At 62.9% G+C, this 25,006-nt stretch overlaps 10 protein-coding genes across 10 annotated transcripts; 4 read left to right on the top strand and 6 right to left on the bottom strand.

Annotated features, from left to right (window-relative positions):
- Nucleotides 1–385: 385 nt before the first annotated feature.
- On the top strand, nucleotides 386–2,413 carry RAI1 (decapping nuclease; the record flags this gene model as incomplete). The annotated part of the gene is made up of 7 exons (XM_076652078.1): nucleotides 386–768; nucleotides 855–1,032; nucleotides 1,099–1,472; nucleotides 1,540–1,571; nucleotides 1,637–1,733; nucleotides 1,795–2,181; nucleotides 2,245–2,413. 7 exons carry the CDS (start codon nucleotides 386–388, stop codon nucleotides 2,411–2,413), a joined length of 1,620 nt encoding a protein of 539 aa, XP_076502391.1.
- Nucleotides 2,414–2,971: 558 nt separating this feature from the next.
- JCM10292_005473 (uncharacterized protein) lies at nucleotides 2,972–7,701 on the bottom strand (the record flags this gene model as incomplete). The annotated part of the gene is made up of 14 exons (XM_076652077.1): nucleotides 2,972–2,996; nucleotides 3,127–3,207; nucleotides 3,346–3,388; nucleotides 3,473–3,553; nucleotides 3,927–3,961; nucleotides 4,067–4,103; nucleotides 4,961–5,032; nucleotides 5,097–5,244; nucleotides 5,312–6,124; nucleotides 6,189–6,311; nucleotides 6,398–6,956; nucleotides 7,032–7,494; nucleotides 7,585–7,591; nucleotides 7,675–7,701. 14 exons carry the CDS (start codon nucleotides 7,699–7,701, stop codon nucleotides 2,972–2,974), a joined length of 2,514 nt encoding a protein of 837 aa, XP_076502390.1.
- A 51-nt stretch (nucleotides 7,702–7,752) lies between these two features.
- On the top strand, nucleotides 7,753–9,419 carry SEN2 (tRNA splicing endonuclease subunit SEN2; the record flags this gene model as incomplete). Its single annotated transcript, XM_076652076.1, has 4 exons — nucleotides 7,753–8,131; nucleotides 8,201–8,900; nucleotides 8,970–9,177; nucleotides 9,267–9,419. The coding sequence occupies 4 exons, from the start codon at nucleotides 7,753–7,755 to the stop codon at nucleotides 9,417–9,419; spliced, it is 1,440 nt and encodes a 479-aa protein (XP_076502389.1).
- Nucleotides 9,420–9,658: 239 nt separating this feature from the next.
- KEI1 (Kei1p) lies at nucleotides 9,659–11,026 on the bottom strand (the record flags this gene model as incomplete). Its single annotated transcript, XM_076652075.1, has 4 exons — nucleotides 9,659–10,294; nucleotides 10,356–10,631; nucleotides 10,701–10,879; nucleotides 10,963–11,026. 4 exons carry the CDS (start codon nucleotides 11,024–11,026, stop codon nucleotides 9,659–9,661), a joined length of 1,155 nt encoding a protein of 384 aa, XP_076502388.1.
- A 533-nt stretch (nucleotides 11,027–11,559) lies between these two features.
- JCM10292_005470 (uncharacterized protein) lies at nucleotides 11,560–14,058 on the bottom strand (the record flags this gene model as incomplete). Its single annotated transcript, XM_076652074.1, has 15 exons — nucleotides 11,560–11,707; nucleotides 11,765–11,826; nucleotides 11,888–11,928; nucleotides 11,999–12,094; nucleotides 12,153–12,216; nucleotides 12,282–12,530; nucleotides 12,615–12,804; nucleotides 12,860–13,002; nucleotides 13,098–13,156; nucleotides 13,210–13,342; nucleotides 13,401–13,541; nucleotides 13,603–13,718; nucleotides 13,805–13,829; nucleotides 13,892–13,914; nucleotides 13,980–14,058. 15 exons carry the CDS (start codon nucleotides 14,056–14,058, stop codon nucleotides 11,560–11,562), a joined length of 1,569 nt encoding a protein of 522 aa, XP_076502387.1.
- Nucleotides 14,059–15,031: 973 nt separating this feature from the next.
- JCM10292_005469 (uncharacterized protein) lies at nucleotides 15,032–17,529 on the bottom strand (the record flags this gene model as incomplete). Its single annotated transcript, XM_076652073.1, has 15 exons — nucleotides 15,032–15,179; nucleotides 15,238–15,299; nucleotides 15,365–15,405; nucleotides 15,474–15,569; nucleotides 15,628–15,691; nucleotides 15,757–16,005; nucleotides 16,090–16,279; nucleotides 16,335–16,477; nucleotides 16,571–16,629; nucleotides 16,684–16,816; nucleotides 16,876–17,016; nucleotides 17,079–17,194; nucleotides 17,282–17,306; nucleotides 17,363–17,385; nucleotides 17,451–17,529. The coding sequence occupies 15 exons, from the start codon at nucleotides 17,527–17,529 to the stop codon at nucleotides 15,032–15,034; spliced, it is 1,569 nt and encodes a 522-aa protein (XP_076502386.1).
- Nucleotides 17,530–18,222: 693 nt separating this feature from the next.
- JCM10292_005468 (uncharacterized protein) lies at nucleotides 18,223–19,171 on the top strand (the record flags this gene model as incomplete). Its single annotated transcript, XM_076652072.1, has 3 exons — nucleotides 18,223–18,486; nucleotides 18,556–18,921; nucleotides 18,986–19,171. 3 exons carry the CDS (start codon nucleotides 18,223–18,225, stop codon nucleotides 19,169–19,171), a joined length of 816 nt encoding a protein of 271 aa, XP_076502385.1.
- A 174-nt stretch (nucleotides 19,172–19,345) lies between these two features.
- On the bottom strand, nucleotides 19,346–21,084 carry JCM10292_005467 (alpha/beta hydrolase; the record flags this gene model as incomplete). The annotated part of the gene is made up of 8 exons (XM_076652071.1): nucleotides 19,346–19,383; nucleotides 19,463–19,517; nucleotides 19,620–19,850; nucleotides 19,930–20,033; nucleotides 20,091–20,165; nucleotides 20,262–20,569; nucleotides 20,661–20,943; nucleotides 21,039–21,084. 8 exons carry the CDS (start codon nucleotides 21,082–21,084, stop codon nucleotides 19,346–19,348), a joined length of 1,140 nt encoding a protein of 379 aa, XP_076502384.1.
- Nucleotides 21,085–21,501: 417 nt separating this feature from the next.
- Nucleotides 21,502–23,038, top strand: JCM10292_005466 (uncharacterized protein; the record flags this gene model as incomplete). The annotated part of the gene is made up of 2 exons (XM_076652070.1): nucleotides 21,502–21,740; nucleotides 21,811–23,038. The coding sequence occupies 2 exons, from the start codon at nucleotides 21,502–21,504 to the stop codon at nucleotides 23,036–23,038; spliced, it is 1,467 nt and encodes a 488-aa protein (XP_076502383.1).
- A 168-nt stretch (nucleotides 23,039–23,206) lies between these two features.
- On the bottom strand, nucleotides 23,207–24,888 carry JCM10292_005465 (peroxisomal membrane protein PEX16; the record flags this gene model as incomplete). Its single annotated transcript, XM_076652069.1, has 7 exons — nucleotides 23,207–23,217; nucleotides 23,278–23,384; nucleotides 23,442–23,682; nucleotides 23,753–24,559; nucleotides 24,630–24,665; nucleotides 24,722–24,802; nucleotides 24,861–24,888. The coding sequence occupies 7 exons, from the start codon at nucleotides 24,886–24,888 to the stop codon at nucleotides 23,207–23,209; spliced, it is 1,311 nt and encodes a 436-aa protein (XP_076502382.1).
- Nucleotides 24,889–25,006: the final 118 nt, after the last annotated feature.

Genomic DNA, 25,006 nt, shown 5'->3' with positions numbered 1-25,006 from the left:
GGCGGAAGAGTCGCGCAGGCGGGGCAAAGGTCAACCTGCGTCTCGCTCTGTCGGGCCGCGCTCGAGGGCCACAGACAGCACCAGACAGCGCCTGCGAGTGTAGCACCGGCACATTGTCACCCATCCAGCTACACACGGCCACCCTCGCCTCATCCTCATCGCCTCCGTCTCATCTCCCAAGGTCAGCTCGTCTCAGTACCGCGTGAAAGGCGATTTGGTGCGAACGACGCACATCGAAATAGCGCATCGGCCCCTGAGCGCCTCGACTTCCTGCTCATTCGCCGACAGCCGCATGCAGTCGAACTCCTCGCTGATGCTTCGCCTGGCCCTTCCAGCTTAGTGAAGCTCAAGCGCCTGCGCGAGGAGGTCCTCAAGCTCTGCAGAGATGTCCGCACCGCCCAGGAAGCGCCCTCGCGTGTCGCCTCCCCCTTCTTCCACCGAACCTGCCGCCCCACCTCCAGTCGCAGTCCCGTCCTCCAGGCCTGCAGCGTCTGTAGCGGCCGCAGAACGCTCTTCACCCGCCGCTCTATCGATTCACCCGCCCGCCCAGTACCTCTCGGCCGGCACGACGCCCTTCCAGCTCCCCTTCCATCTCACCTCGTTCTCCTACTCTCCCTCGCGCGAGCTCCTCCTGGACGACGCGCGCAAGGACGAGGCACTGGCATACTACCGCGAGCCGCCGCTTGGTAGTGATCTGAATCATGGCTTCGAGCAGGCGGTGTGGAGGGATGGCAGCGTCGACGAAGGGCTGGACGCGCTGCTCGAGACGTGCGTTACGCATTCTTTTCGTCTCTGCCCGCGCAAGCGCAGCTATGCAGATCAGATGGAAGCTGATGAAAAGACGGCGAGTGCAGGCTCTCGAGCTGGGCACGCAAAAACGCGGGACCCGCGGCCGATGACCTTCTCGGCAAGATCTCAGTCATCACCTGGCGCGGCATGCTCACCAAACTCATGCTCGCCGTTTACGAAGCCGACAATGTTGCGAACGGGCGGAGGGCAGATGGGTGGGAGATGAACGCCATGGTTCTCGACGTGCGTCTCGGTCCAGTCCTTCTCAGGCGTGTCGTCACCACCGCTCACCGATACACCGACCAACAGGGCTGCTTGTACCTCGAAGAATCGAATCCTCCCGCCAAGCTCTTCGCCAAGTCAGCCTCCGAATCGAGCAACGCGCTTCCGTCTTACTACGGCTACTCGTTCGAGTCATACTGCACCACCGCCGGACCCTCGTCCTCAGCGACTCCGCCTGCTCCCGCTCCTCCTAACGAGTTTCACGTTCCGAACATGAACGTCCAGTGGTGCAGCGTCGTCAAGACCAACCTCGGCGGGTTCCGCGCCCTCGTCGGAGGCGAAGTCGACTGCGTGCGGTCCAACGCGCCCGCCGACGCGCGCAAGGTCGGCACGAAGGACTTTGTCGAGCTCAAGACGAACCTCGTCATCCAGAGCCAGAGGGACGAGGTCAACTTTGAACGGTGCGCCTTGCCGCCCTTGATCTCGGGACCTGCGGCGTCGGCTGATCTCTCTCTGCTCTAACCTCAGCCTGAAGCTGCTCAAGCACTATGTCCAGTCCTGTGAGCTCGACTGTCTATGTTTCTCGCGTAGCATGCTCAGTCTGACCCACTCTTGCTCGCTCCAGTCCTCCTCGGTGTCCCGCGCATCACCGTCGGCTTCCGCACCCGCGCCGGCGAGCTCGCCGCGCTCCAACACTTCAACACGCTCGAGATTCCTCGGCTGTGCGTCGAGTCTCCCCTCTCTTTTCGGCCTTCCCTCGCTGACTCTCAGGCGGCGAATAAGCGTCCGCGGCAAGCCGCACGCCTGGGACCCGGCGGCGTGTCTCGCGAGCGCGAAGGAGCTCCTCGCATTCCTCCACGCGCAGATCAAGGGGCACGAGGCGACACAGCGGGCCGAAGCGGCGCTTGCGGACTCTTCCGAACTCGATGACGCAGGCATGCGCGAATGGCCCGTCTTCCGCGTGTCGTTTGACCCGGCGCAGCGCTCGGTCAGCGTGAGGGAGTTGATGAGCGAGGAGGTGCGGGGCGAAGTATGGTCTGCGAAGAGACCGGCCGGAGGGGAGGAAGCGGGTGGTGGTGCCGGGAGGATTGGATTCCTGCTGGCGAGCTGGGTGCGCGAGGTCAAGGCGCGGCGGGAGCGGTTGTCGGCTGGCGCTGCTGCCAAGAAGAGGTACGCAGTCGATACTCGCCACCAAGTCACACGGCTGACGACTAACCTGTCTTGTCTCTCTAGCGCGACTGCGCCTCCGACGGTGTCAGCACCATCGACGTCATGTAAACCCGCTCACCCGAGCTCTGCAGAAGAGTCGTCGACCGGCTTGGTCGTGCCGGTGCTGCCCAATGTCGATAGCGCGAACGCACCGCCGCCGAGTCGAGGTGTTGCCGCCGGCCTCAAGCGCTGAGTGCCACGGCCTGGAATCCCTTGACGTGGTCCAACGAACGCAATGCAGATGCACCGTCGTCATTCGCGACGCGAGCAGCTTGCGGTGTAGCGGTCGTGAGCCGGGGATCATTCATGTCAAGAAAGCGGTTGTGAGGCTGCCAGGAATTGCGCGACTTGCGAGCGGTCAAAGCGGCAAGGTCAAAAGCCGGAGCGAATGCAGACAGGAGCGGCCTGGTAGCGGGGAAAGAGATCAGCAGAAGCGATGCGCCGCCGCCCAGACTGATCCTCGCACGTACCGGTCGGCTCCTTCCGCAAGTCACGCAGTACCCTAGCTTCAAGCCTGGAATCGCACAGACCACGGCAACAAGACAGAGAGCCAAAGCCGAGCAAGCGAGCAAGCACAAAGCCCGAGAAGGGCCGCAAGGCGAGGAAAGGGAAAGAGGTGTGCGAAGTTGCGTGCGTGTCTAGTCGGGCGCCCCCGGACGGGAGAGCTCCTCCTCCATGCTCATTCCCTTTCTCACCGACAATTATACAACAGTAGCTTGGCCCAGTAGGGGTGATCGTGGGTGAGGGCAATCTACTTGGTGGCGTCCTTGAGGTAGCTGTGATTCCGACGCGTGTCAGTGCAAAGTACGACTGGTTGCGGGGCCGGTGCTTGGCCAGGCGCTGCTGGTGCGCAAGCAGGGACGGCACGTGCGGACTGGGTTGAAGTGCAGGACAGATGGGACATACGTGATGAGGTCGTTGCGGTCCTTGGCCTTCTTGAGCCCGGCGAACGCCATCTTGGTGCCCGGGATGTACTTCTTGGGGTTCCTGCAGAACGTAGAGAGAGGGAGAGGTAGGCAAGAGGGCAGGAGGAAGGCGAGGAGGGGCGGGAAGGGAAGGTCAGCTCCCCTGCAGCTCCGGCGACGCCGGCAGGCGCCCAAACACGCTGCGGCGACGTCTACGCACTCAAGATAATCAAAGAGGGTGTCCTCCTCCCAGTGGACGGCCGCTATGGGTCGTTAGAGGCGTCAGAAGACTGTACAAGGCGCGAGGAGGGCGTGTCGAGAAGCGGGAGGCCGAGGCGCGAACGCACCCTTCTTGTTAGCCTCGGTGTACGAGTACGACTCGACCGAGCCAGACTGGCGGCCGAAGAGGCCGTGGAGGGCCGGGCCGACTGCAGAAACAGAGGAAGAAGGTCAGCCCGCGGTCCCGACTCGAGTTCACCCCCACAACGACGATCTGGGCAGATCGGCAGGCGGCATAGTGCAGTCTGAGCATCCTGGCACCAGTCCTGAATGCGGCGGAGCGCGCAAGCGTCGCGGACCGAAGCCGACCCTCGCCGACTTCGTTCAACGTGCGCGCCGCCACCTCACCACCACATCGCTCGCCGTTCACGCTGCGACCTTCGTGAAGACAAAGACTGACCCTTGTTGGCTGTAGACGGAGGAACAAGCACGAGTCGTCAGCATTTTGCGCCACCCGTCATAGGAGAATTCGCGGAATGACGCCGGCGAGACCGACCAAGGCTCGAGAGAAATAGAACGTACCACCACCCTCCTCGACGGTGTGGCACTGAGCGCAGCTACGAACGAGAAGCACAAGGACCGGCGTCAGCGCCAGGTTGAGCGACAAACAGGCGGAGGATGCGCGAAGGTCGGTGATGCTCGAAGATCGGAACAGCACTCACCGGGTCTTGAAGAGACCGGCACCCTTGGAGGCATCACCTGAGAGTGTAGAAGCAAACAGCGCAAGGTCAGCCACTTGAGGTGAACGCGAGATCGGAGCGGCGATGGTGACAGACCCTGAGCGAAAGGCACTGTTTCGACGCGAGCGAGGTCAGCGAGGGGCGCTGGCAGGATGCTAGCGGGCTGAACACACTTTTTGTCTAGGGGGAGAGTCGGGGAAAGTGGCGGGGAGCAGCGACTTGGGGAAAGGGGAAAGGGAAGAGATTCGACTTCGCGGCGCGTGCAGGGCCCTCGGCGGCGGCAGGTCGCCCTCGGCCTCGCCCAATCCGAGCGCGCCTTGATGCTGGCGACCTTCCGTCTTTGCCCCTCGCACGCTCGCAGCGCTCCGAGGCACAGGCCAACAGCGGACCAGACCCGCTACGACACCTTCGCGACTCTCTGCTCTCCGCCCTGCATCCCGCGCGCTCCGGTCGCCAGCACCGCCTCCTTTGTGCGACATCATCGCTTGTTCCGCTTCTCCCGTCTGTGCGCGACTGCGACACGGTCTCGATACTTGCGGTCGACTGGGCACCAGAGTGACCGGACGGGTACCGTAGCAAAATTGCTCAAGCACTGCTCTTCCTGCCATTCTCCTGTCGCTTGCCTGCCGCTGTGTCCGCACTTCTCTCACGGCTTCAAGATTCGATGCGATTCTTCGCTCTACATCCGTCACAGACTATACACTGTACTGTCCGTGAGCGGGTGCGGAACGAAGAGACTTGCAGTGTGAAGACAGAACAAGGAGGGGGTATCGCAGATCAAAGCGGGGTAATACGAGACGTCTCGCGTGAGCGGTAGGAAGCCATGAGAGAGGCAGACGAGCGAGGTCGATTAGCGCGTCGAGCCGTCGAGCGCACCCTGGCCCGCCAGGGCGGCGTTGCAAGTCTTGCGCATCTGCTCCCACTCGTCGACGCGAGGGGTGACGAGGTCTGCGGCAGCAGGTCGTGTCAGTTAACGACCTTGCTTCACTGCACAGCTGCGAAATGTGCGCACCTTGGCTGAGCTCGTAGACGTAGACCTTGCCATCGGACGAGCCGACGGCCGCGCGTCGCCCGTCCTTGCGGTCCCAGGCGAGCTTGTTGAGTCCGCGTGGGCGCTTGCCAGGCTCGTCGACGCCGACAACGGTTGAGACGATGGGCACCTGCGCGCGGATTCCGCGTCAGCCGGGCAGTCCAGCGCCAGCCGAAAAACCAATGCGAAGAGCACACCTCGGTGTCGACATTCAGGTTCCACAGGTCGAATGTGCCCGCCCCGTCGACACTGCCAAACACGGCCGGGTGGTGCGGGTGCCACCGCACGTCGTAGACATAGTCGTCCGCCTCCTCGAACGAGAGGAGCGGCGGGATCGACCCAGCCGTGCTCGCGCCCGTCGAGGACGAGAGGCTCTTGCTCGCGCCCGAAGTGGACGACGACGCTTTGCCCGCCGCTTTGCCCGCCGCAGAGGCCCTCGCGCCCGCACCGACGCGCCACAGCTTGACGGTCCAGTCGACGCCGGCGGTGAGGCACAGGTCGCTCAGGTCGACGCTGCCCTCGACGGGGTGGAAGTCGATGCTCGTCACCGGGCCCGAGTGCCCGCGGTACACCTCGCCGGGGACGATCCCAGCTTTCGCGCCCGCGCGGTCGTGCCGCTGTGCGGCATAGACGTTACCCTCCTCGGTGCCGCAGTAGAACGAGCCCGTCTCGCCGAGCGGGAACCCGAGACACGTAACCGAGACTTCGTCCGTCTTTGCGTGCGCAGAGTGCGACAGCGAGAGCGTTTCCTGTGGTCGTGCGAGCATGTCGAGCGTCCAGGTGCAGACGGTGCCGTCAGTCGAGGCCGAGACGAGCGAGTGCGCGTTCTGCGTGCCGAGGAAAGATAGCGAGTAGACGGGGTGGGTGTGCCCGGCGGCGGACAGTGGCGTCTTGAGCACGGCGTTCGAGTGTCGTGAGCGGGTGTCCCATAGCAGGATCTGGCCAGAGTAGGTGCCGCCAACGACAAGATTCGGGTGGAAGGGCGAGAAGGCGATCGAGAGGATGTCGGACTACAGGAGCTGGGCGGTCAGCGCGTAATTCCGTTGGAGTTCGTATCAATCGAGATAGACGCACCTGAGAGTGGAAAGTGAACTCTGACCGTTCCAGCAGATGCAGATTCCACACAGCGGCGATACCGTCCGGCTCGTTGACGGCCATCGGATTCTTGTTGTACGATGCGACGAAGAGCTCGGGGAACTGTGGAAGGCAGTCCGCGTTGAATCATCCGGTTGCGGCTGCGTGATCATGGCGCGACACGCAACAGTCCAGAGGACCTCACTCACCTTCGGACTCCAGTCCACACCCGTCACGCTCCGACCCTTGCCCCACTGCTTGTCGACCCAGCTCCCAAGCAGCCTGACCTTTGCGCGCTGCCCCTCTGCCTCGTCTCGCCGCTCGTCGCTCGACACCGTATAGTCGCGCAGGTAGTCGTACGAGTCGCTGAGCGCGCGCTGCACGACCTTGCTCGACTGCTCGAGAAAGTCTGCGAACCCGGCGCTGTGGAAGACGCTCTCGAGCTGCGCGCCCGAGAGCCCTCGCGCCCGCTCGGCTTCGAGCTCGGCGGCGGCGAGCGCGCGCTCGCGCTGGATCTCGGCGTCGAGGGCGACGCGCTCGGCTTCGAGCTCGGCGATGATGCGCGCGCGGAGCTCGTCGGCCGTTTCGCTCCCGGCGCCGCCGGTTGAGGAGGAAGGGTCGGTCTGGTGTGCGCCGGCGGAGGATGAAGGGAAGAGGTCGGAGGAGGTCTGGATGCCCTTGTCATAGACGACCTTGGGCTTGGGCGGAATAGAGTAGATTTCGATGGAAGAGGAGGTCAAGGTCGGGAGAGCGGCGGCGTCCGTTGAGCTGTGCGAGTGGGCGAAATTCGATCAGTTATGCGCCGGGAGAGACGCAAAGGCTGAAGTGTGGGATCAGACGCACGCATCCACGGCTGGTGGGGCTTGCCAGCTCGGCTCGCTCGCCACGAGGTCAACAGCTGGACTGGCCGGCGCAGCTGCGTCGGCCTCGCCGCCCGCCTCACTCGCCTCGGCAGAGCCGGCTCCGGTGCTCTGTGCGAGCGCCGAGCCCCTCCGCGGCGTCTCCGGTGCGGGCGAGGCGGCGCTGCTGCGATCGCGCCCCACCCCGACGCCTCGGAGGAGGAGGTCGATCTCGTCGCTCCTGCTGGCGGTGCTCGCGCCGAGGCTGCCCCGGCTCCCTCGCGCTGCTGCATCGCCGCCGAGGACGGAACCGGGCCTCGAGCTGCTCGCGGGTGTGGGGGGGCCGGACGCGGCGAGGGAAGCGGAGGTCGAGGCGCGCGAGGCAGCCTCGCGCTCCTCGCGGGCGGCTTTGAGCTGAGCGAGGCGGGCACGCTTCTCTGCGATCTCTGCGCGGCGGCGTTCCGACACTGCACGCGCGGGGAGAAGTGGGTGAGTTGGAGGACCCGACGCGGTGAGACGCGATGAGGGGGTCGAGGTGCGAGAGAAGCGGGAGGGACGGACTGGCTGCGGTGCGAGCAGGGCAAGTCACAGCCTGTCAGTTGCTCTACTTTGACCAGGCTGGACGCAGAGAGAAGTCGGGAAGGAACCGGCGGAGACGACGAGAGCGAGCGCATCGAGGCTCTGGGGCCAACGCCTCGCGTCGACTGCAGCGAGCGAGCGCAGGCATGGCTGGACCGACGCAGACCCCGCCGCAGGGAGCACCGCGCATCAACGCCACGCGCCCCGAGAACCTCACCGCCTCGAGCAAGCGCACCTCCAAGGCCGCCCTCCTCGCCCAGTACGCGCAGCTCCTGCCCCTCAAGCCCGCCAGCCCGACCTACGTAAACTCGCTCCTCTCGACCCTCCACCTCGCCGCCCTCTCGCCGCCCCAGATCGACGCTCTTTGGGACGACCTCACCCAGTCCGTCTGGGTCCAGAACGATGCCCACATGATGCAGCTCTGGAAGCAGGGCTTCTTCGGCAAGGGCTTCCTCAGCCGCTCCGAGCCCAGCTGGAAGCGCCGCGTGCAGAACCGCCGTGCAGAACTCGAGGGCCGCGAGAAGAGTGCGCTCCCCCTTCCGCTCTCGCTGCATTCGCGACCTTGGACTGACTGGCTCGGTATCCGCCCAACAGAACTCACGTCCGAGGAGATCACTGCCCTGCGCCGCATCGAGCGCAAGGGCACCAAGCTCGCCAAGAAGCTCGAGCGCGACGCAGAGCGCCTCCTCGCCGCCTCCACCGCAGCTTCCGCCATCGGGTCCGCCCCGGGCACCCCCGCTTCGTCCTCCTCTGCGCTGCCCCTCGAATCGACCGAGCTCGAGCCCAAGCTTGCCCAGATCGCCGAGGAGCAGCCGGCGAAGGAGGATGTCAAGGGAAAGGGCAAGGCCGTCGAGCGCGAACCGGACGACGAGGACGAGGACGAGAAGGAGGTGCCGCCAGAGGCGTGGCAGGCGCAGGCCGAGCACTCGCAGCTCCAGCCCGAAGAAGCCTTCTTCCTCGTCTTTGCGCTCGGGTCGCTCGCCCTGCGCATGTCGAACCCGCTAGCCGACCCACCGACGTTCCCGCCCTCGTCCCTCTCGCCGCCCGAGTCAAAGCGCCTCTCGATCCTCGAGGCGTTCCGGCTTTTCCTCCGCGCCGCGGCGCCGACCGTCCCTCCGCCTCTGTCCGCAACCGAGCGGGATCCGCGGTTGAACCGCCTCGACTCGCCCTTCCTCCTCTCGTACGCTGCGTACCACCACTACCGCAGCATGGGCTGGGTCGTGCGCAGCGGCGTCAAGTTCTGCGTCGATTGGGTCTTGTACGGGCAGGGAGGGCCTGTGGGCGGGCACGCAGAGTGCGTTTCCGAGCCCGTGAAGACAGCTGTGCGCGATCCGGTCTGACACCCCGCTGTCTTGCCGCGCAGATTTGCAGTCGTCGTCCTCCCGACCTACGTCGACCCGCGCGACGCAGCGACGAATCCCTTCCGCTCGACCTCGACGCTCGCAATCGACCTGCACGCGACGCCCGAAGAGCGGGCAGGCGAAGTCGAGCACCTGCAGGGCGAGGGCGAGCGCAAGAACTCGTGGAGGTGGTTCCACACGATCAATCGCGTGTGCAGCGGCGTGAAGAAGGTGCGTTCGGGCTGAGATCCGGCTCCTCCACCGCCTCGCCTTCCTCGCCTGGGCGCAGCACTGATTCGTCTCCTGCTTCCAACGCACAGACCCTCGTTCTGTTGCACGTCGTCATCCCGCCTCTTTCCTCCCTTCCGCAAGACCCCAAGTGGATCGCCGACCACCCGGCGCAGGCGCTCGCACGGTTCGAGATGCGCGAAGTAGTCGTGCGTCGCTTCCTTGCGGGTAGGATGCGTGATTGAAACGCTCGATGCGTTCTCTCGACCGAGCGAAGGGAAAGTAAGCGGACGTATAGCGGAAAGCGAAAGAGCTCTTACGTCAAACTTGGCTGCGTGCAGTTCTGCGAGTGTTGCGATAACATGGAGAGATGCGTACAATAGGCCTATTGCCCAACAGGACCTCCCGCCGCCACCCAGATTAGCGCGGCGTCTCCCTCAAACCTCCATCCTCCTCCCTCCTGCTCACCCGAAGCGGATCTATATTACCGCGGTGCCTCGGTGCTCATCCTACCGAGGATCTTCGCGAACGGATTCGCCGCGTCGTGCTCCTCAGCCGCCTGCGCACCCTCCTGCGCTGCGGCCCCAGCCCCTTCAGCCTTGACAAGCACGCCCCCGCTCGGCGTGCGCGCGATGCCCGTCCCCTTGGCAAAAGCCGGGCTCATCGGCTCGCCCGCTGCGGGTCCAACCGCACCCGCGCCCGCGCCGCTGACGCGTGGCAACGGGCTGCGGCTGCTCGCGCGGCGGGTGCGCTCGTGCTGCGCGCGCATGGCGATCTCCTCTTCGGCGAGCATCGTGTCCGTCTCCTCCCACAGCGTCTCTGCGAGCGTCGTCTCGGTCCCGTCGAGGCCGTCGAGCGACGTGCGCCCGTTGCCGCCGATCCCGGCGGTCGAGGCGAGCGAGTTGCCCCGAAGGTGCGTGTAGCGCGGGCCGCCCGTGCTCGAGTCGCGGGTGTGCGTCGGCGAGAAGCGTCGGCGGTGCCGGGAAGAGGGAGAAGAACCCGACGCATTCGAGGTGAACTTGGAGGAGGGGATCGTGTTGTGCGACGACTTGGGCAGCGACGAGTAGGTGCCGCGGCGGACGTGCAGTGCGTAGGAGTACAGCACGAGGATGAAGTAGATCTTCATGCCGTGCACCCTGGTCAGCAAATGATCATGGACGAGCGAGAGGAGACCGACGTACCTTGAGCAACCAGCCGATCGCCAAGACAGTCGCGCTGAACCCCCTCTCGCTCTTCCACACGCCCATGGCCGCCGCCGTCCGCGCTGCCTCGTCCATCCCGTCACCCGACTGGCTCCCGCCCATCATGGCCTTCTGCGCATCCGAATTGGCGACGCGACGCCCGTCGTGCGGGACAAACATGTACCAGACGACGGCGAAGAAGGCGGTGTAGACCGTTCCGATGAGGTGGTCGGCCGCAAAGAGATGCGCGTAGTACAGCGTCTTGGGACCGTTCTCCTGTATGAGCGCGACAGAGCCCAGTCAGCCCCCTCGAGGAGCAAAGGAGAGGATGGCGAAGAAGCGCACCTCGCTGATCTTCTGCAAGCCCCAAATGAAGCCGACGAGGCTCACGATGGAGTAGATGTACATCGTGAGCTGGCCCCACGGCTGGCTCAGCGCCGCGCCACCGCTCAGAAGGACGGCGAGCATGCCGTACGCGCCGGCCACCTTGTTCAGCAACGCGAAGAGCGAGATCAACGTGGCGCCTGTAGGTTGTACGAGTTCCCGTCAGCAGACACGAGGCAGTCATGTTGCTCAACAAAGCACTGAGGCTCCGCGAAAGACGCACCGAGTTTCAGGTCCATCCCGGCAAAGCTGTCGAGCAGCGGTTGCGCCCTTAGCCGAATCGCCATGGCGGTCAAGACTTGCCTGTGAGCGCTGGGCGAACGGACCGGCTATTCAGGCGTGATGCTGCTGCGGCAGACCTCGGAGCCCTCGGCAACAAGGACGAGCAGCGATGAAAGGGTTGCCGGAACAGTGGTCGGACGAGGTGCCGTACACCAGTTTAAGTAGCGACCACGAAGGGTTTGCTAAGCTGCAGAAGGCGCTCGGCTGCGAGACGACGACTGTCAACACGGCGCGGCGTTGAAGACTCCGACGGTCCACGATGACACCGAAATCGTCAGCTTGTCATCTGCAACAGCTAGCCCGAGATATTACGCAGAGAGTACTTCGTACATGTTCTGCTTGCAGCAGCGCAAAACTCACCATGAGGCGCTCGAGCGCCCGTGGGCTCTCATGCACGCCAGGAATGCGTCTTGAGGGACCGACATATTCAACAGGCGAAGAATCTAATCTAGCTCGGACGATGTCTAGAGTTTCATACGACGTGAGAGAGACGAGAAAACCCAGTTCTCCTCTGCGAATTCCTGGTTCAACCTAAGATCTACTCGATGTCGACATCCTTGGACTCCGCCTCGACAGTGCCCCTCTTCTCGTGCATGCCAGCCTCGTACGGCGTGGCCGACACTGTCGGAGCGGCCTGCTCGCCGTCGAAAAGGTACGAGATCTCCTCGAGCGTCAAACCCCATGTTCTGCGCGACGGGCGTTAGGGAGGTTCAACCATCGGAAGACAGGCGACCGTTACGCACTCGACGCAGAGGAAGTACATGCCGACAAGCTGTGCAGTCAGGATGCACGTGTAGACGATGTACTGCGGGTACAAAAAGGTGGGTCAGGGCGCTGAGATGCAACTCGTATCGATGCAGACACACGTATTTCCAGCCGATATTTGCGAGAGCGATGCTGTTCACATCTGCGTATAGGTTGCAATCGATCAGAGACAGGAGCTCCTGAGCGCAGAGGAGGGGAAGGCGAGCACGCACAGGCGTTGAACACGTTGATAGACTTGTTGGCGACGCCCCAGATTCCCATGCCCTTGGCGCGCGTCGCGAAGGACAAGCATTCGGCTTGGTAGGCGACTGCGCACGCAAAAACGTTCAGAGCTTGACTTGAGCAGAGCCGAAAGACAGCACATACAGAAGAGAGGGCCGCAAACGGTGAAGAATGTGAAGTTGTACAGAAACAGCATGGCAACATTAGCCTGTCAAAGGATGTTGCGAATCATCAGCGTTGAAGAGGCACGGCAGTAGTGAAAGAGGAACCCACAAGACCCGCCGCCTTGCTGCCGGTCTGCTCATATCGGGCAGCCGTCACTGTGAACGCGACGTTCACAATGATGAGGGTCGCCCACGAGCCCATGAGGTGGGTCCGGCGCTTGAGCCGGTTGATCAGGTACAGCCCGACGACGGCACCCGCAATGACGGCCCCTGTCAGTCCTGCATTAATGCCGGTTTGCTGCGCGGCCGCGGTGATGCCCACAAGACGGAGGATGTTGGTGTAGTACTGCCCAATGATCTGTAAAGGGTCGCGACGGGATCAAATTTGCTCAGCCTTCGCAGAGGATCTCGTGTCAACATCACACCGAGGGACAGCACGTACGGCCGTTCCGGAGAGATTCTGGCAGCAAACGATCAGGAGGACGATGTAAATGCGGTGGCGGTTACCGGGGCGGCCGAAGATCTCCGCCCAGCTGGTCTGGTTGAGTTCGCGCTCCTTCTGTAGCGTCTCCTTCATCTCCTCGAACTCGAAGAGTACAAGCTCGTCGTTCGGATTCCCATCACCGTGATACCTGCAGGACGTCTCGGGTCAGCTGAAGAGCTGCGGGGGCAACTTGGTCTACGTACTTGACGAGAAAAGCGAGCGCTGCCTCCTCGCGACCCTTTGAGAGCAGCCACCGCGGCGTCTCGGGCACAAACTGGATGGCAATGAGCAAAAACAGCGCCGGAACAATCTGGATGATGTAGATCGTCCGCCACGACCAGTTGTTCTGCGGTGCGGCACGGAGAAGGTCAATCGAGGTCCGATAGAACAGAGCTGCGGACTTCGACAGCTCTGGTAGCAAGGTTGGAGGGCAGTACTTGCCTTGACGTAGGACATGCCGAATGCTAACCAAGCACAGATGAAGCTGCCGTAAGCGTAATCTGCAGGGATGGTCGTCAGACGGATCGCGTGCTAGTCAGGAAAAGTAACCTGCTCATGTTGAACATAGCCGCGACGGTCGGACGTTGCGCTGGATGCGCAATCTCCTGGATGATGACGGGACCGATCATCTGGGCGAACGAAAGACCCGAGCCAAAAATGATGCGGGAGACAATGAACAGCGGGTACTGCAGGGTATGCAAGTTGAGCAGAGAGCTTATTTGCAAGCGTGAAGGGTTTGCGCACTCCGCTGGCCGAGCTCGTACCGGCACAAGAGCCGATGGTTGTGGCGGCTAGAGCGGTGAGGGCGGAATACCGCACGCACCACTTGCGACCCCAGCGATCCGCAACGTAAGAGGCCAGGGGCGCGGTACAGAGGCCAGCAATCTGGACGGGGTTTCAGTGGCATGCACGGTATGACAGTTTGCTAGAAGCGGAAGTCACGCACGTAAGCCGACGCGTTGAGGAGGCCGATTGCCGAATTGCTAGGGTTGCCCAAGGCTTGGTGCCAGGACGGGTACGCTTGGAAATTGCCCGTGATGCCATCGTCAAAGCCGTTGAGAGCTTTGCTCAAGCGGAATCGAAAGCGGTCAATACGAGGAAGGGGTGGCTCGAGACGCAGCGAACTGATCGAGACAATGAAGGCGCACCCTGAGCAACAAACACGACCGAGATCTGTTGCGAAGAGGACTCAGCTATACTTCACACGTACACGTGACTGAATTGTCAGGACACACAAAGAAGTTTAGGACTCGCACGCCTGAGGTGAGAGAAGCACAGTCAGTTGTCGGACTCTACACGACATGTGGCGTAAAACAGGCTGACCCCGGACGTTCCACCAGTGCGGCTTGTTGTGGAGCGCATTGGGAATGTGCCGCCAATCGGGCACCGCCTCGGAAGCCATGGCAGCACGGGTGACGAAAAAGTCGTCGAGATAGAGAGCGGAAGGCAAGATACCTCCGAGCGTCACGCGGTCGGCGCGACCGGCGGCGAGATCGTCAAACACCGTGCGGGGAAACGGCCCTTCTGGGATTGCTCTGGGGCTTTCGAGCGGCGATGAGCGAGAGCGATGGCACGAGTCCCGAGGTCCAAGCACGCTTCAGCACTTGATGACCAGTAGGCCTAGCACAACCCGAGCGACGGGAGACTGTACGCTTCTTAATCACCGCCTTGCCTGTAGCCTGTCTGTCCCCTTTGTACGCGCTTCGGGGCGCTGCGAAGCAGAGTCGCCTGCGTGTCATCTCCTCCACGGGGATGTTCCAGGTTCGCCTCGCGCAGAACGGCAGGCAGAGCGGCCCGCGCGGTGCTCGTCGGCGACTGGTCGGGTGACTGGTCCGTGCAGGAAAGTCGCCGACTGCGAAGGGGCCAGCAAGCGTGGGGCCGACGACAGAGTTCGCGCCAGCACGCCTCCTCCCTTGCGGCGTCCCGCGTCGTCCTGCCACCTCGATCCCGAATGTATGGCTCCCGCGCCTTGCTCCGCCAGCGCTTATCACAATCGGGTGAGCCGCCGCGGCTGCTGACATCGCTCGCTCCCGAGGCTCTCGCTCGAGGTACTCGCTCCTTGCTATGTAGACCTCCGACGGTCCGCGATGGTACCGAAATCGTCACCTTGTCATCTACAACAGCTAGTCCGAGACACTGATCAGGGAGCGCTTCATACATCTTTTGCTTGCTGCTGCTCAAAATGCAACATGAGGCGCTCGAGCGACCATGTGCTCTCCTCCCGGCCAGGAATGCGTTCTGTGGAACCGGCACCTGCAACAGACGGTGAATCAAATCTAGCACATATGATTTCTAAGGCTTCGTGCGACGTGAGGGAGACGAGAGAACCGAGTTCTCTTCCGCGAACCCCTGGCTTCGACCGGTCGACCTGTACCCTACTCGATGTCGACCTCTTTGACCTCCGCTGTGGCACTGCCCTTCTTCTCGTGCATGCCAGCCTCGTATGGCGCAGCCGACACTGTCGGAGCGGCCTGCTCGCCGTCGAACAGGTACGAGATCTCCTCCAGCGTGAGACCCGATGTCCTGCGGACGGGAGCATCAGGGGCTGTTTGCGAGCGATAAAAGGCTTATCACCACGCACTCGACGCAAAGGAAGTACATGCCAACAAGCTGTGCAGTCAGGATGCATGTATAGACAAGGTACTGCGGGCGCAACCAGCGGTTCAGGGCAACCTTGCCTTAGTGAACTCATGTTGATGAAGACGCACGTATTTCCAGCCGATGTTTGCGAGAGCAATGCTGTTCACATCTGCATATGATAGCACCCGGTCAGAAGTCGGGGTCTTCGCAAGAAGGAGAAGGAAAGCCAGCACGTACAAGCGTTGAAAACGGAGATGGACTTGTTGGCAACGCCCCAGATTCCCATACCCTTGGCGCGTGTTGCAAAGGACAAGCATTCGGCTTGGTAGGCGACTGCGAAGGCCGACTTGTTAGCGAGTCGAGCTAGGCAACGCATGCAGACAACGCGTACAGAATAGAGGGCCGCAGACGGTGAAGAAGACAAACTGGTATAGGAACAGCATGGCAACGTTGGCCTTTCGGAGCACGTTGCGCATCGTCAGCGTCAACGAGGCACTTCAGCAGTGACAGAGTGACCCACAAGACCCGCCGCCTTGCTGCCGGTCTGCTCGTACCGAGCAGCTGTAACGGTGAATGCGACATTCACGACGACGAGGGTTGCCCACGAGCCCATGAGATGCGTCCGGCGCTTGAGCCGGTTGATCAGGTACAGCCCGACGACGGCACCGGCGATGACAGCCCCCGTCAGTCCCGCATTGATGCCCGTCTGCTGCGCCGATTCGGTAATGCCCACGAGACGAAGAATGTTGGTATAGTACTGCCCAATGATCTGCAAGATAACGGCGGTAGCATATGATCAGCAGTAGTTCTGTCGGAGCTATTCCTCGTGTGGCGTCCAGATGACAGGACGTACAGCCGTTCCGGCCAGGTTCTGGCAGCACACGATCAGGAGAACGATGTAGATGCGATGGCGATTACCCGGGCGGCCGAAGATCTCGCCCCAGCTGGTCTGGTTCAGTTCGCGCTCCTTTCGCAGCGTCTCCTTCATCTCCTCAAATTCGAAGAGCACAAGCTCGTCGTTCGGGTTTCCGTCGCCGTGGTACCTGCAGGATATCTTGGGTCAGATGAAGGCTCCTCGGGCAATGTGGGCGCACGTACTTCACGAGGAACGCAAGTGCTTCATCCTCGCGACCCTTTGAGAGCAGCCAACGCGGCGTCTCGGGTACGAATTGAATGGCGATGAGCAGGTAGAGTGCCGGAACAACCTGGACGATGTACATTGTCCGCCACGACCAGTTGTTCTGCAGTGCGGCAAAGAAGGTCAATCGAGATCCGGTAGAACAGAACTGCCGATTTCGACAGCTCTGGCAGCAATCAGGGAGGCCACGGCTTGCCTTGACGTAGGACATGCCGAATGCAAACCAAGCGCAGATGAAACCGCCATAAGCGTAGTCTGCAGGAGTGGTTTTCAGACGGATCGCGTGCGGGTCAACGGAATGCCACCTACTCATGTTGAACATGGCCGCCACGGTCGGGCGCTGCGCTGGATGCGCAATCTCCTGGATGATGACCGGACTGATCATCTGGGCGAACGAAAGACCCGAGCCGAATATGATGCGCGACACAATGAAGAGCGGATACTGCAGGGTGTGCAAGCTGAGCAGAGGGCCGCCTTGCACACGTGAACGGGTTTGCGCACTCCGCTGCCCGAGCTCAGACCGGCGCAAGAACCAATGGTCGTAGCGATGAGTGCGGTGAGGGCGGAATACCGCACACACCACTTGCGGCCCCACCGATCCGCAACGTAAGTGGCGACGGGCGCGGTACAGAGGCCAGCGATCTGTCGAGAACTTCAGTTAGATTGTATAGCATGGCAGTGTGTCAGAAGCGGATTTTACGCACGTAAGCCGACGCGTTGAGGAGACCGATTGCTGAATTGCTTGGGTGGCCGAGGGCCTGGTGCCAGGAAGGATACGCTTGAAAGTTGCCCGTGATGCCATCGTCAAAGCCGTTGAGAGCTGCGCTCAAGCGGAAGCGACAGCGGTCATTACGAGGAAGCCGTGGACGAGAAGCAGCGGAAACTCGAGGAGACAGGGAAGGCGCACCCTGAGCAACAAACACGACCGAGATCTGTCGCAGGCAGGGTTCAGACATGGTCCACGGGTAGCCAGGCTGTCAGAACGTACGAAGAAATTGAGCACGCGCACGCCTGAGGAGAGGGAAGTGTGGTAAGTTTCGTTCGGCTGCACAGCGCGATGCGTCGGCCAGGCTCACCCCGGACATTCCACCAGTGCGGCTTGTTGTCAAGCGCGTTGGGAATGAGCCGCCAATCGGACACCACCTCGGAAGCCATGTCAGCAGGGCAGAAGGACGATTGGAAGGCAGAGTCGAGATAGGGAGTGAGAGGCAAGATAGCGGCACGCGGTCGGCGCGATGAGCGGCAGAATTGCACGCAATCGGCGCTATCGACGGCCGAGCCGGCCCGCTCGCCGTCGCCGACGATTAGGTTGCAGCCCGTCTGGCAGCAGCAACTCCAGTACGGTCATGAGCAGGAGCGATTCGAGCAGCGACAAGCATGGGAGTGCCTGTCAGCCAGTGGCATGTCCTCGTGACCTGTACCGCTCCTGTCTGCGCTGTGCGCCTCGAGACCGTCCAGGCCTGGGAGCCGCTGCGATAGGAAGACGGCGGGTCATCCGCTACCCCAGTCTGGTCTGCGCAGAGCAGCAGGGAGGTCAGCGGGCCGTTTCTCGCTTCTGTATCTCCCCCTGCTGTAGCTCTCCGGAGCGAGAAAGTCGCCGGCTGCGGAGAGGTTTGGGGAATTCGGGCCGACGACACGCTTCGCCTCGTCGTTGCGCGGCAATCGTGCGGCTCCCCGCGCCGTCAAGCCACTTCAAGTTCCGACCCCAGATTGGTTCCCACGCTCTTCGCTCCCAGCTTATCGCAATCGGGTGAGCCGCCTGGCGCGCGGCTGCTCACGTCGCTCGCTCGCGAAACTCTCGCTCGAGATACCGCTCTTTGCTATTTCCGGTCAGCGCTCTCGCTCGCGATGACGGACCTGCTCACAGACATCACCTTTGCTGTCAGTCCGGACACGCCGGGCGCGGTCGAGTTTGACTTCGCTCGGGTCGTCAGCGAGGGTCGCCCGCTTTACAAGGCTTCCCGGCCATGCCTGATTCGTGACCTGCGGCCCCGCTTAGCGACTGACGCTCCGGGCTTAGATCAAGAGGGCTTCGAGGTCTGCGAGGTCCCGTACGATGAGCTCGACGCAGGCGACGGCTGGGAGGACAAGTACGCGAAAGCGATGTGCGACGTAAGACTTGTTCCCGCTTTCCGGACACATAATGCCAAGGGACTCATCGCCGTGATCTTGAATCTGCAGTGGCTCTGTCGGCACCTGGGCGCACGCGAGGTGGTCTACCAGAACTTTCACGTGCGCCGACGCATCGCCAACGACGACCCACTCCATCCAAAAGGGTTCGACGAGACAAAGCTGCAGCCAGCACAATTTGCGCACGTTGACAACTCTCAGGCGACGTCGTTCGCCAAAGCCTGCGCAACTTTGGGTTTGACGGCAGACGCAGGCAAGAGCGAGCGACTTGCGATGATCAACCTGTGGCGACCGCTCAAAGGCCCCGTTGTCGACTCTCCGCTCTGCTTTGTGGATGCGCAGACCATCAAGGACGAGGACCTCGAGCTCGCGGCCGACCACTACGGCGTCGGTAGTTATGCCAAGTACTCTCCCGCGGTGCGCTTCTCTTAAATCCTCGCATTTGCCTTCAAGTTCCTCGCTGACTCACTGGCAACAACAGCACAAGTGGTGGTACCTGCGCGACATGATGCCCGACGAGCTGTTGATCTTCCGTTGCTTCGAGTCGGGCAAGTCGCCCGACCACGGCGGCGTCACCATCCACACGGCTGTCACGGACGAGGCGCGCAGCGGAAAGAGCTTCCCGCTTAGACAAAGTGTAGAAGTGCGTTGCTGTGTGCGTTGGTGAAGGTGTAACGCAGCAATCGTGTCCGGGTCAGGCTAACGATGCGTCTATGGCACTGCAAGAAAATGGAGAAGCGACTACGTAGTCCGATCACGATTTGAAAGAACCCCCTATTCACCGCATTGCCGCTCTTTGGCTGTTGTGCAAGTGGGAGCGGCAGATATGCCTTGAGCGCCACTACGACTTGATGACCTCGCCATGCACCATCTGCTTGACTGCGAACGACCGATGGAACACCGTCAGGCGGTCTTCGATGAGATTCGAAGAGGTAGAGAGCAACGCCGGTCTACTTACTCAGCTCGATGGAGTACTCGGACGTGCCAATCTCGTTGTGCGCGCCCTCGCGCGCCTGCATGACCCGGTCGAAGGATGGGGCACGTCAGTCTTTGCGCGCGCGGAGCACGATGCCTTGAGCGAAGTGCACGACAAGAAGATTCAGATAGCGACGCACCTCGGCCCACACAACGCGTCCCTTGCCCTCTCCCCTCTCGAACGAGCTCACGACGCCCCACCCGCCGGCCTGCGTCTCTCGCACCAGCTTGCCTCGCGCCTTGTCCTTCTCCGAGGGGCCCGACTTGGCGAGAAGCGGGTTGATGAGGACGTCGGCGAGAACGCGCGAGTGCGAGAAGGGAATGACGGGGTCGTTCTGCGCGTGTAGGATGAGTATCGGAGAGGTGATTTTCTACCGGTACGCGGAGGGCGACGTAGTCAGTGTCAATCCATGGGCGAGTGTCCGCGGAAAGTAAATATGTGGCGCGCACCTCGATGATGTTCTTGGTGTCGAAGCGCGTTTTGAGCAGCTGGAGTAGGGCGTCGAGCAGCCAGGGGAAGTTGCGCAACGGCGACAGTATCGGGATGAAGTTTCCTGAGAGCAGAGCGAGGTCAGTAAAGGAGCGTGCGACCGCTTGTCACTGAAGTGTACCGAGTCGGTAGGTCTCGAGAAGGGTCGCGATGGAAGAGAAGGGTGCGACGAGGATCAGGGACCGCGGGGACACGCCTGTGACAAGACGTAGAGGTCAGTATACGACAGGAGCAAGGATTCCAGGGATCGCCGACGACTTCAGCTGGTCCTTCGAGCGAGGAGGCTACGCACCTTCATCCGCAAGGCGACCGACAAGACCGGCACTGACGCCCGTACCCAAACTCTGCCCCATGACCGAAATCCTGCCCTCCTCCACACCCTTCTCCTTCGTCAACCAGTCCCACGCCGCGCGCGCGTCGGTGAGGAGACCCTCCTCGGACGGCGGCGGGTCGCGCGACGAGTCGGCGAAGCCGCGGTAGTCGTAGATGACAAAGTTGGCGTTGAGCGCGCTCATGTGCCGCGCGACGCGCACACGGTTGCCGGCTGCACGCGTGCCGGCATTGCCGTGGTTGTAGAGGACGGTCGGATAGGAGGAGTTGCTGAAGCCAGGGAGAACAAGTCGTTCAGCGGGGTTTTCCTCCATTTGTCACCAGCGTGTTCCCCGCGCCAGATTCAGACTTGAGCACGCACCGAAGGGCTGCATCAAAGACAGCCTCAGGCAAGTGTCCCTCGGCGGGCACGCCATACCTTTCCAGCGCCGCCTCGTACGCCTCGACGGGGAGCACATGCCACGCGCCGAGGGTCGCGCCGTCTGGCGTCGTCAACCGGAAGGGCAGGACCTTGCCTGGGGCGAAGCCGACGGACTCGGGGCGAGAGAAGTCGGCGCCGAATGGAATGCGGATGCCGTGCAGGTAGATGAGGCCGCGCTGAACGGGCTCGTAGATGAGCGATACTAGGAAGGCGACGTAGGCAACTGCTTGTGCGAGGACGTTGCGCTGTGTCAGCGAGAAGTAACGCAGGAACGGAACGTCGCACGTGAAAGGCGGACGGAAGGAGAGAAACACGCACCGAAGGCGTAGAGAATCCAGATGTGTGCTCGTCTGAGGATCCCCATAGCTTATCGGAGCAGGTCACGAGCGTGGAGAGCACTCGAGAAGCCAGGGCACGGAAGGTTGAGCGAGGTCGGGACAAGGTGCTAGGCGAGGAGATCTACGACGTCGGGTGGTGCGATTCAAGCTGGGACGCGCTCTACTGCTTCAGCCGGGCAGTCTGACTGTGATAAGATGCAGCACACGTGCGACCGGCGAGCTTGGCTGCGGCGGAGCCCTCTCCGTCGTTGTCATCAGCTCGACCGCGACTCGTCTTCTCCCTCGACGCCTCCGCGCCCACTGCGCTGCGGCGACTGTCCGCAGGACCAGCGGGTTCCTAGTGCGCCAGCCTACGCATCGCTTGCACCCTCACAACTCCCCCAACCCCCCTCCCCTCGGCCCCACCTCGTCCCTCGACGCCAGCTCAGCTGCGCCATCTCGCCATGACGCCGGCGATCGACGTCTTTGTCACATCCATTCTCTCGAATCCGGCCATCCGAGGCCGGCACGAGCGCGTCCGCCGCGGCCTCACCTCGGTCCGCGTCCCCTACAGCGAGCACGACGTGGCTGGCGACGAGGCCGCAAAGTCGCTGTGGAAGCGCAAGTCGGGCAACAAGAACGAGCTCCCCTTCTTGCTCGTCGACGGCGAGCCTGTCGGTAACATCGAGGAGTTTGACGAGGCGTGCGTCCAGCTCCCTTCCTTGCTTCCCACGGGCAAGGTGGACCTGACCACCGGTTCGTCACCTCTGCAGAGTCGAGTTCGGCGAGCTGCGACAGTTCCTGCGCCTCGATAGCGACCCCATTCCTCCGCCCCCGACTGCCCCTCCACCCGATCTGACCGCATCCGCCGCGTCTTCCCACCGCCCCTCGCCCGCCTCGTCCACTCACAGCGAAGCCGGCTCTCCGCGTCAAGCCGTGCCCTCGCTCGACGACTTTGCCTCGCTCAACCTCTCGCCCGCCGAGCTAGCCGAGCTCGCGCGCGAGATCCAGAGCGGCGAGACCTTCTCGTCGGGCCTCGGGTCCCTCTCGCCCTGGACCGGCCCTAACGTCGCGACGAGCGCGAGCGGCGCGCCGCAAGGGTACGATTTTGGCACGACGGCGACGCGCCGGATCGAGCCCGCGTTTTCGCCGACGGCGCCGCTCCGGCTCGAAAAGGTCAACTTTACGCGGCCGCTCCCCGACCGCCCGCTCGCGAGCGATGTCGCGCGCGACGAGCTTGCTGGGATCGACCTCGACGCAGAGGGGCTCAACGAGGACGCGCTCGAGAAGCTCGTGAGGGAGATGGAGGCCGAGGAGGAGGAGCGGCGGAGGCTCCGAAACGCACAGGGCGATGGGAGCAGGGGCGTCGAGCCACCGCCGCTGCCGGAGAAGGAGCCCGACCAGCACGAGGAGCCAGCCTTGCCACCTAAGCCGGCAGAGGAGGACGCGGCGAAGGAGGACTCGGCGAAGGAGGACTCGGCGAAGGAGGACTCGGCGAAGGATGACATCGCGCGCCAGACGGCCATCGAGAACGACGGCGGCGCTGAGCTCTCTGCGCCCATCGCCGAGGTGCAGGCTCTGCGGCTCTCACCGAGCGAGAAGGAGGAGCTCGCCAAGCATGCACCACTAGCCGGCGATGCGGCGGGAGCGGCGTCGACGACGCTCGAGGTCGAGCCGGCCGACAAGCTCGAGAAGGAGCTCGCAGCCGCAGTTGAACAGGCAGCGAGGGATGCCAAACCCCCTTCAGCCGCTGAAGCCCCGCCATCGCCGGCTCGCGATGGCACCGCGCGCTCGTCCGCCGCAGAGGTGCAGAACCTCAAGTCGGTGTTGAGCGCTGCGGGCACGGCGGCGGCGCAGAGCGAGAGCGAGATGCCGCACTTTGGCGTGAGCGACATGCTGCCGCCTTCGTCCGGATCGGCGGCGGAGAAGGCGCCGCAGGGCGAAGCGGCGGACGAGCTGAGCCACAACGTCGCGGCGGCAATACGGCTAGGCGATTTGTAGACCTCGACGGGAGAATTGTGCAGCAGGATTGCGTGCACGCAGAGAGGGGACCGAGAGATCGGCTGCGGATTCCAGTTTCTACTGCTACAACGGGATGACGGGACAGTCCAACGGACAACTCTGTACACACGGCTGGTAGAAGCACAACAGAAGGAAGCAGCCCAGACACTAGGCCGAGTCTTCCGAGCGTGTCAAGGTCAGCGACGTGCAGCAAACGGCGACACGAGGCCGGGACGCACAGTAGTAGTACTCGTCGTACAGCGGGATGTAATCCTGCAGCAGCCTCGACACGAACCCGACGAGAGGCTTGTCCTCGAACGTCCGCGCCATACCCTCGAGCCGCGGCCTATGAACGCCACTGAGTGAGTCGCACTCCGATCGTGTGAGGAAAAGGGCATCTTACTTGGTCCAGCTCTCCCAGACGGGACCGCGCAAGAGGTACCACCAGAACGCCCTCGCGCGCTTGCTCGACTCCTGGCGCTCGAGCTCGCTCGGCGTCTGGCGCGGGAGCATCGGGCCGGACGCCTTGTCGTGCGAGAGCTTCGAGGTCGACGACTGCCGCAGCGAGTAGGCGAGGTACTCGAGCGCGAGGGAGAGGAGGTACGGAAGGGTGTGGCGCTTGCCGTAGCGCCGGATGGCGAGGACTGCAGACGAATCGGAGTCAGCTTCCGGCGGAATGCGAAGGAAGGAGGGCGAACAGAGGAAGTCACGCACCGTAGATGAGCGGCCGCAGGATCCAGATGATCTCGGCAATACGCTTGACACCCCTGGCCTTGGCCACGAGATCCTCGGGCCGCTTGACATCCTCGACGGTGAGGACGCGCGACATCAGGTACTCCTTGCCAAAGTCCTTGTTTTTCCCGCCGCTGGGCAGACCGAAGGGCGACGGAGCAGCGCCGACTGCTGCGTCGCCTTCCCTCCGCAACGACGCAAGCGTCGGGCGGACGTAGCCCGTCCTCGCGCCCGTCCAAAAGTCCGACTCCTCCACCTCTGCCGCTGCTGCTCCAATTTCGAGGTCGTCTGCACCTTCTCGCCGCCGCAGCAAAACGTCTGCCGCGCTCCTCGGCGGCGGCACCGTCGTCGCCTGGCCCGAACCCTTGACCTCGGCCGCGAACGTCCTCTGCGCGCGGCGCATGCGCGTGACCTTCTCGCGGTTCATCTCGAGCAGCGCTGGGTCGACCTCGCGCTCCGCGACGGGCGGCTGGACGCCGGTGCGACCACTCGTTGCGCCCATGAGGCCGAGGCGGAGGAGGGCCTTGACGGCCTCGAGCGCGACGACCGTCTTTTGCGCGGCGACGGGTCCGCGCTTCTTGCGCGCGAGCATTTCGAGGAGGAGCTCGAGGGACTGGATGACCGAGAGCGAGTGCGCGAGGAGAGAGTAGGGCTTCGATGTGCGGGTGTAATGCCGGGTGTAGCGGGTGTGAGAGGAGGAAGGAGGCCGGAGAGGGGCGGGGAGGGACGAGACGGCGCGATGCAGGATCGAGTCGTGGTACAGACTGATGAGATTCAGCACGGAGTAGACTGCACCGGCGGAATCAACGTCAGCACGGTCGTACGAAGGAAGGCCGGCCAGGTGGGGATGAGGACACACGGCCTTCTGACGCGACCTCGGCATCCTGGAAGCGACCTGGCGTGTGCATAAGGTTTAGTACGGTTCATGAGACCGGTCCAGAGCGCGCCTACCTGGCAGGAACCAGGTAAGCGTGCGCAAGGTGCTCTCGATGCTCGCGATGCGACCGGCATTCGCCACGAGGCCGTCCTCGTCTGCGGGCGGGCCTAGTGGTCAGCAGTGCTTTCTGTGAGTGTCCCTGGTAGGCCTCACACGAGGTCAGAGCCTTGGAGAGCGACATGGCGGCGTGCGGGTATCGCTGAGGGCGAGTCGGCTTCCGGCCTCGCCGCTGCCGCCGCCCTCCGCGCTCGCGCCTCCCCTCGAGCAAAGTCTCGACGTGCCGCCCGAAGAGCTTGAGA

This window comes from Rhodotorula paludigena (genome assembly GCF_050403205.1).
Source record: "Rhodotorula paludigena JCM10292 DNA, Rt_paludigena_JCM10292v1_ctg64, whole genome shotgun sequence".
Classification (NCBI taxonomy): Eukaryota; Fungi; Basidiomycota; class Microbotryomycetes; order Sporidiobolales; family Sporidiobolaceae; genus Rhodotorula; species Rhodotorula paludigena.
The sequence above is the reverse complement of the archived record's forward strand: the minus strand, read 5'-3'. Positions and strand labels throughout refer to the sequence as shown.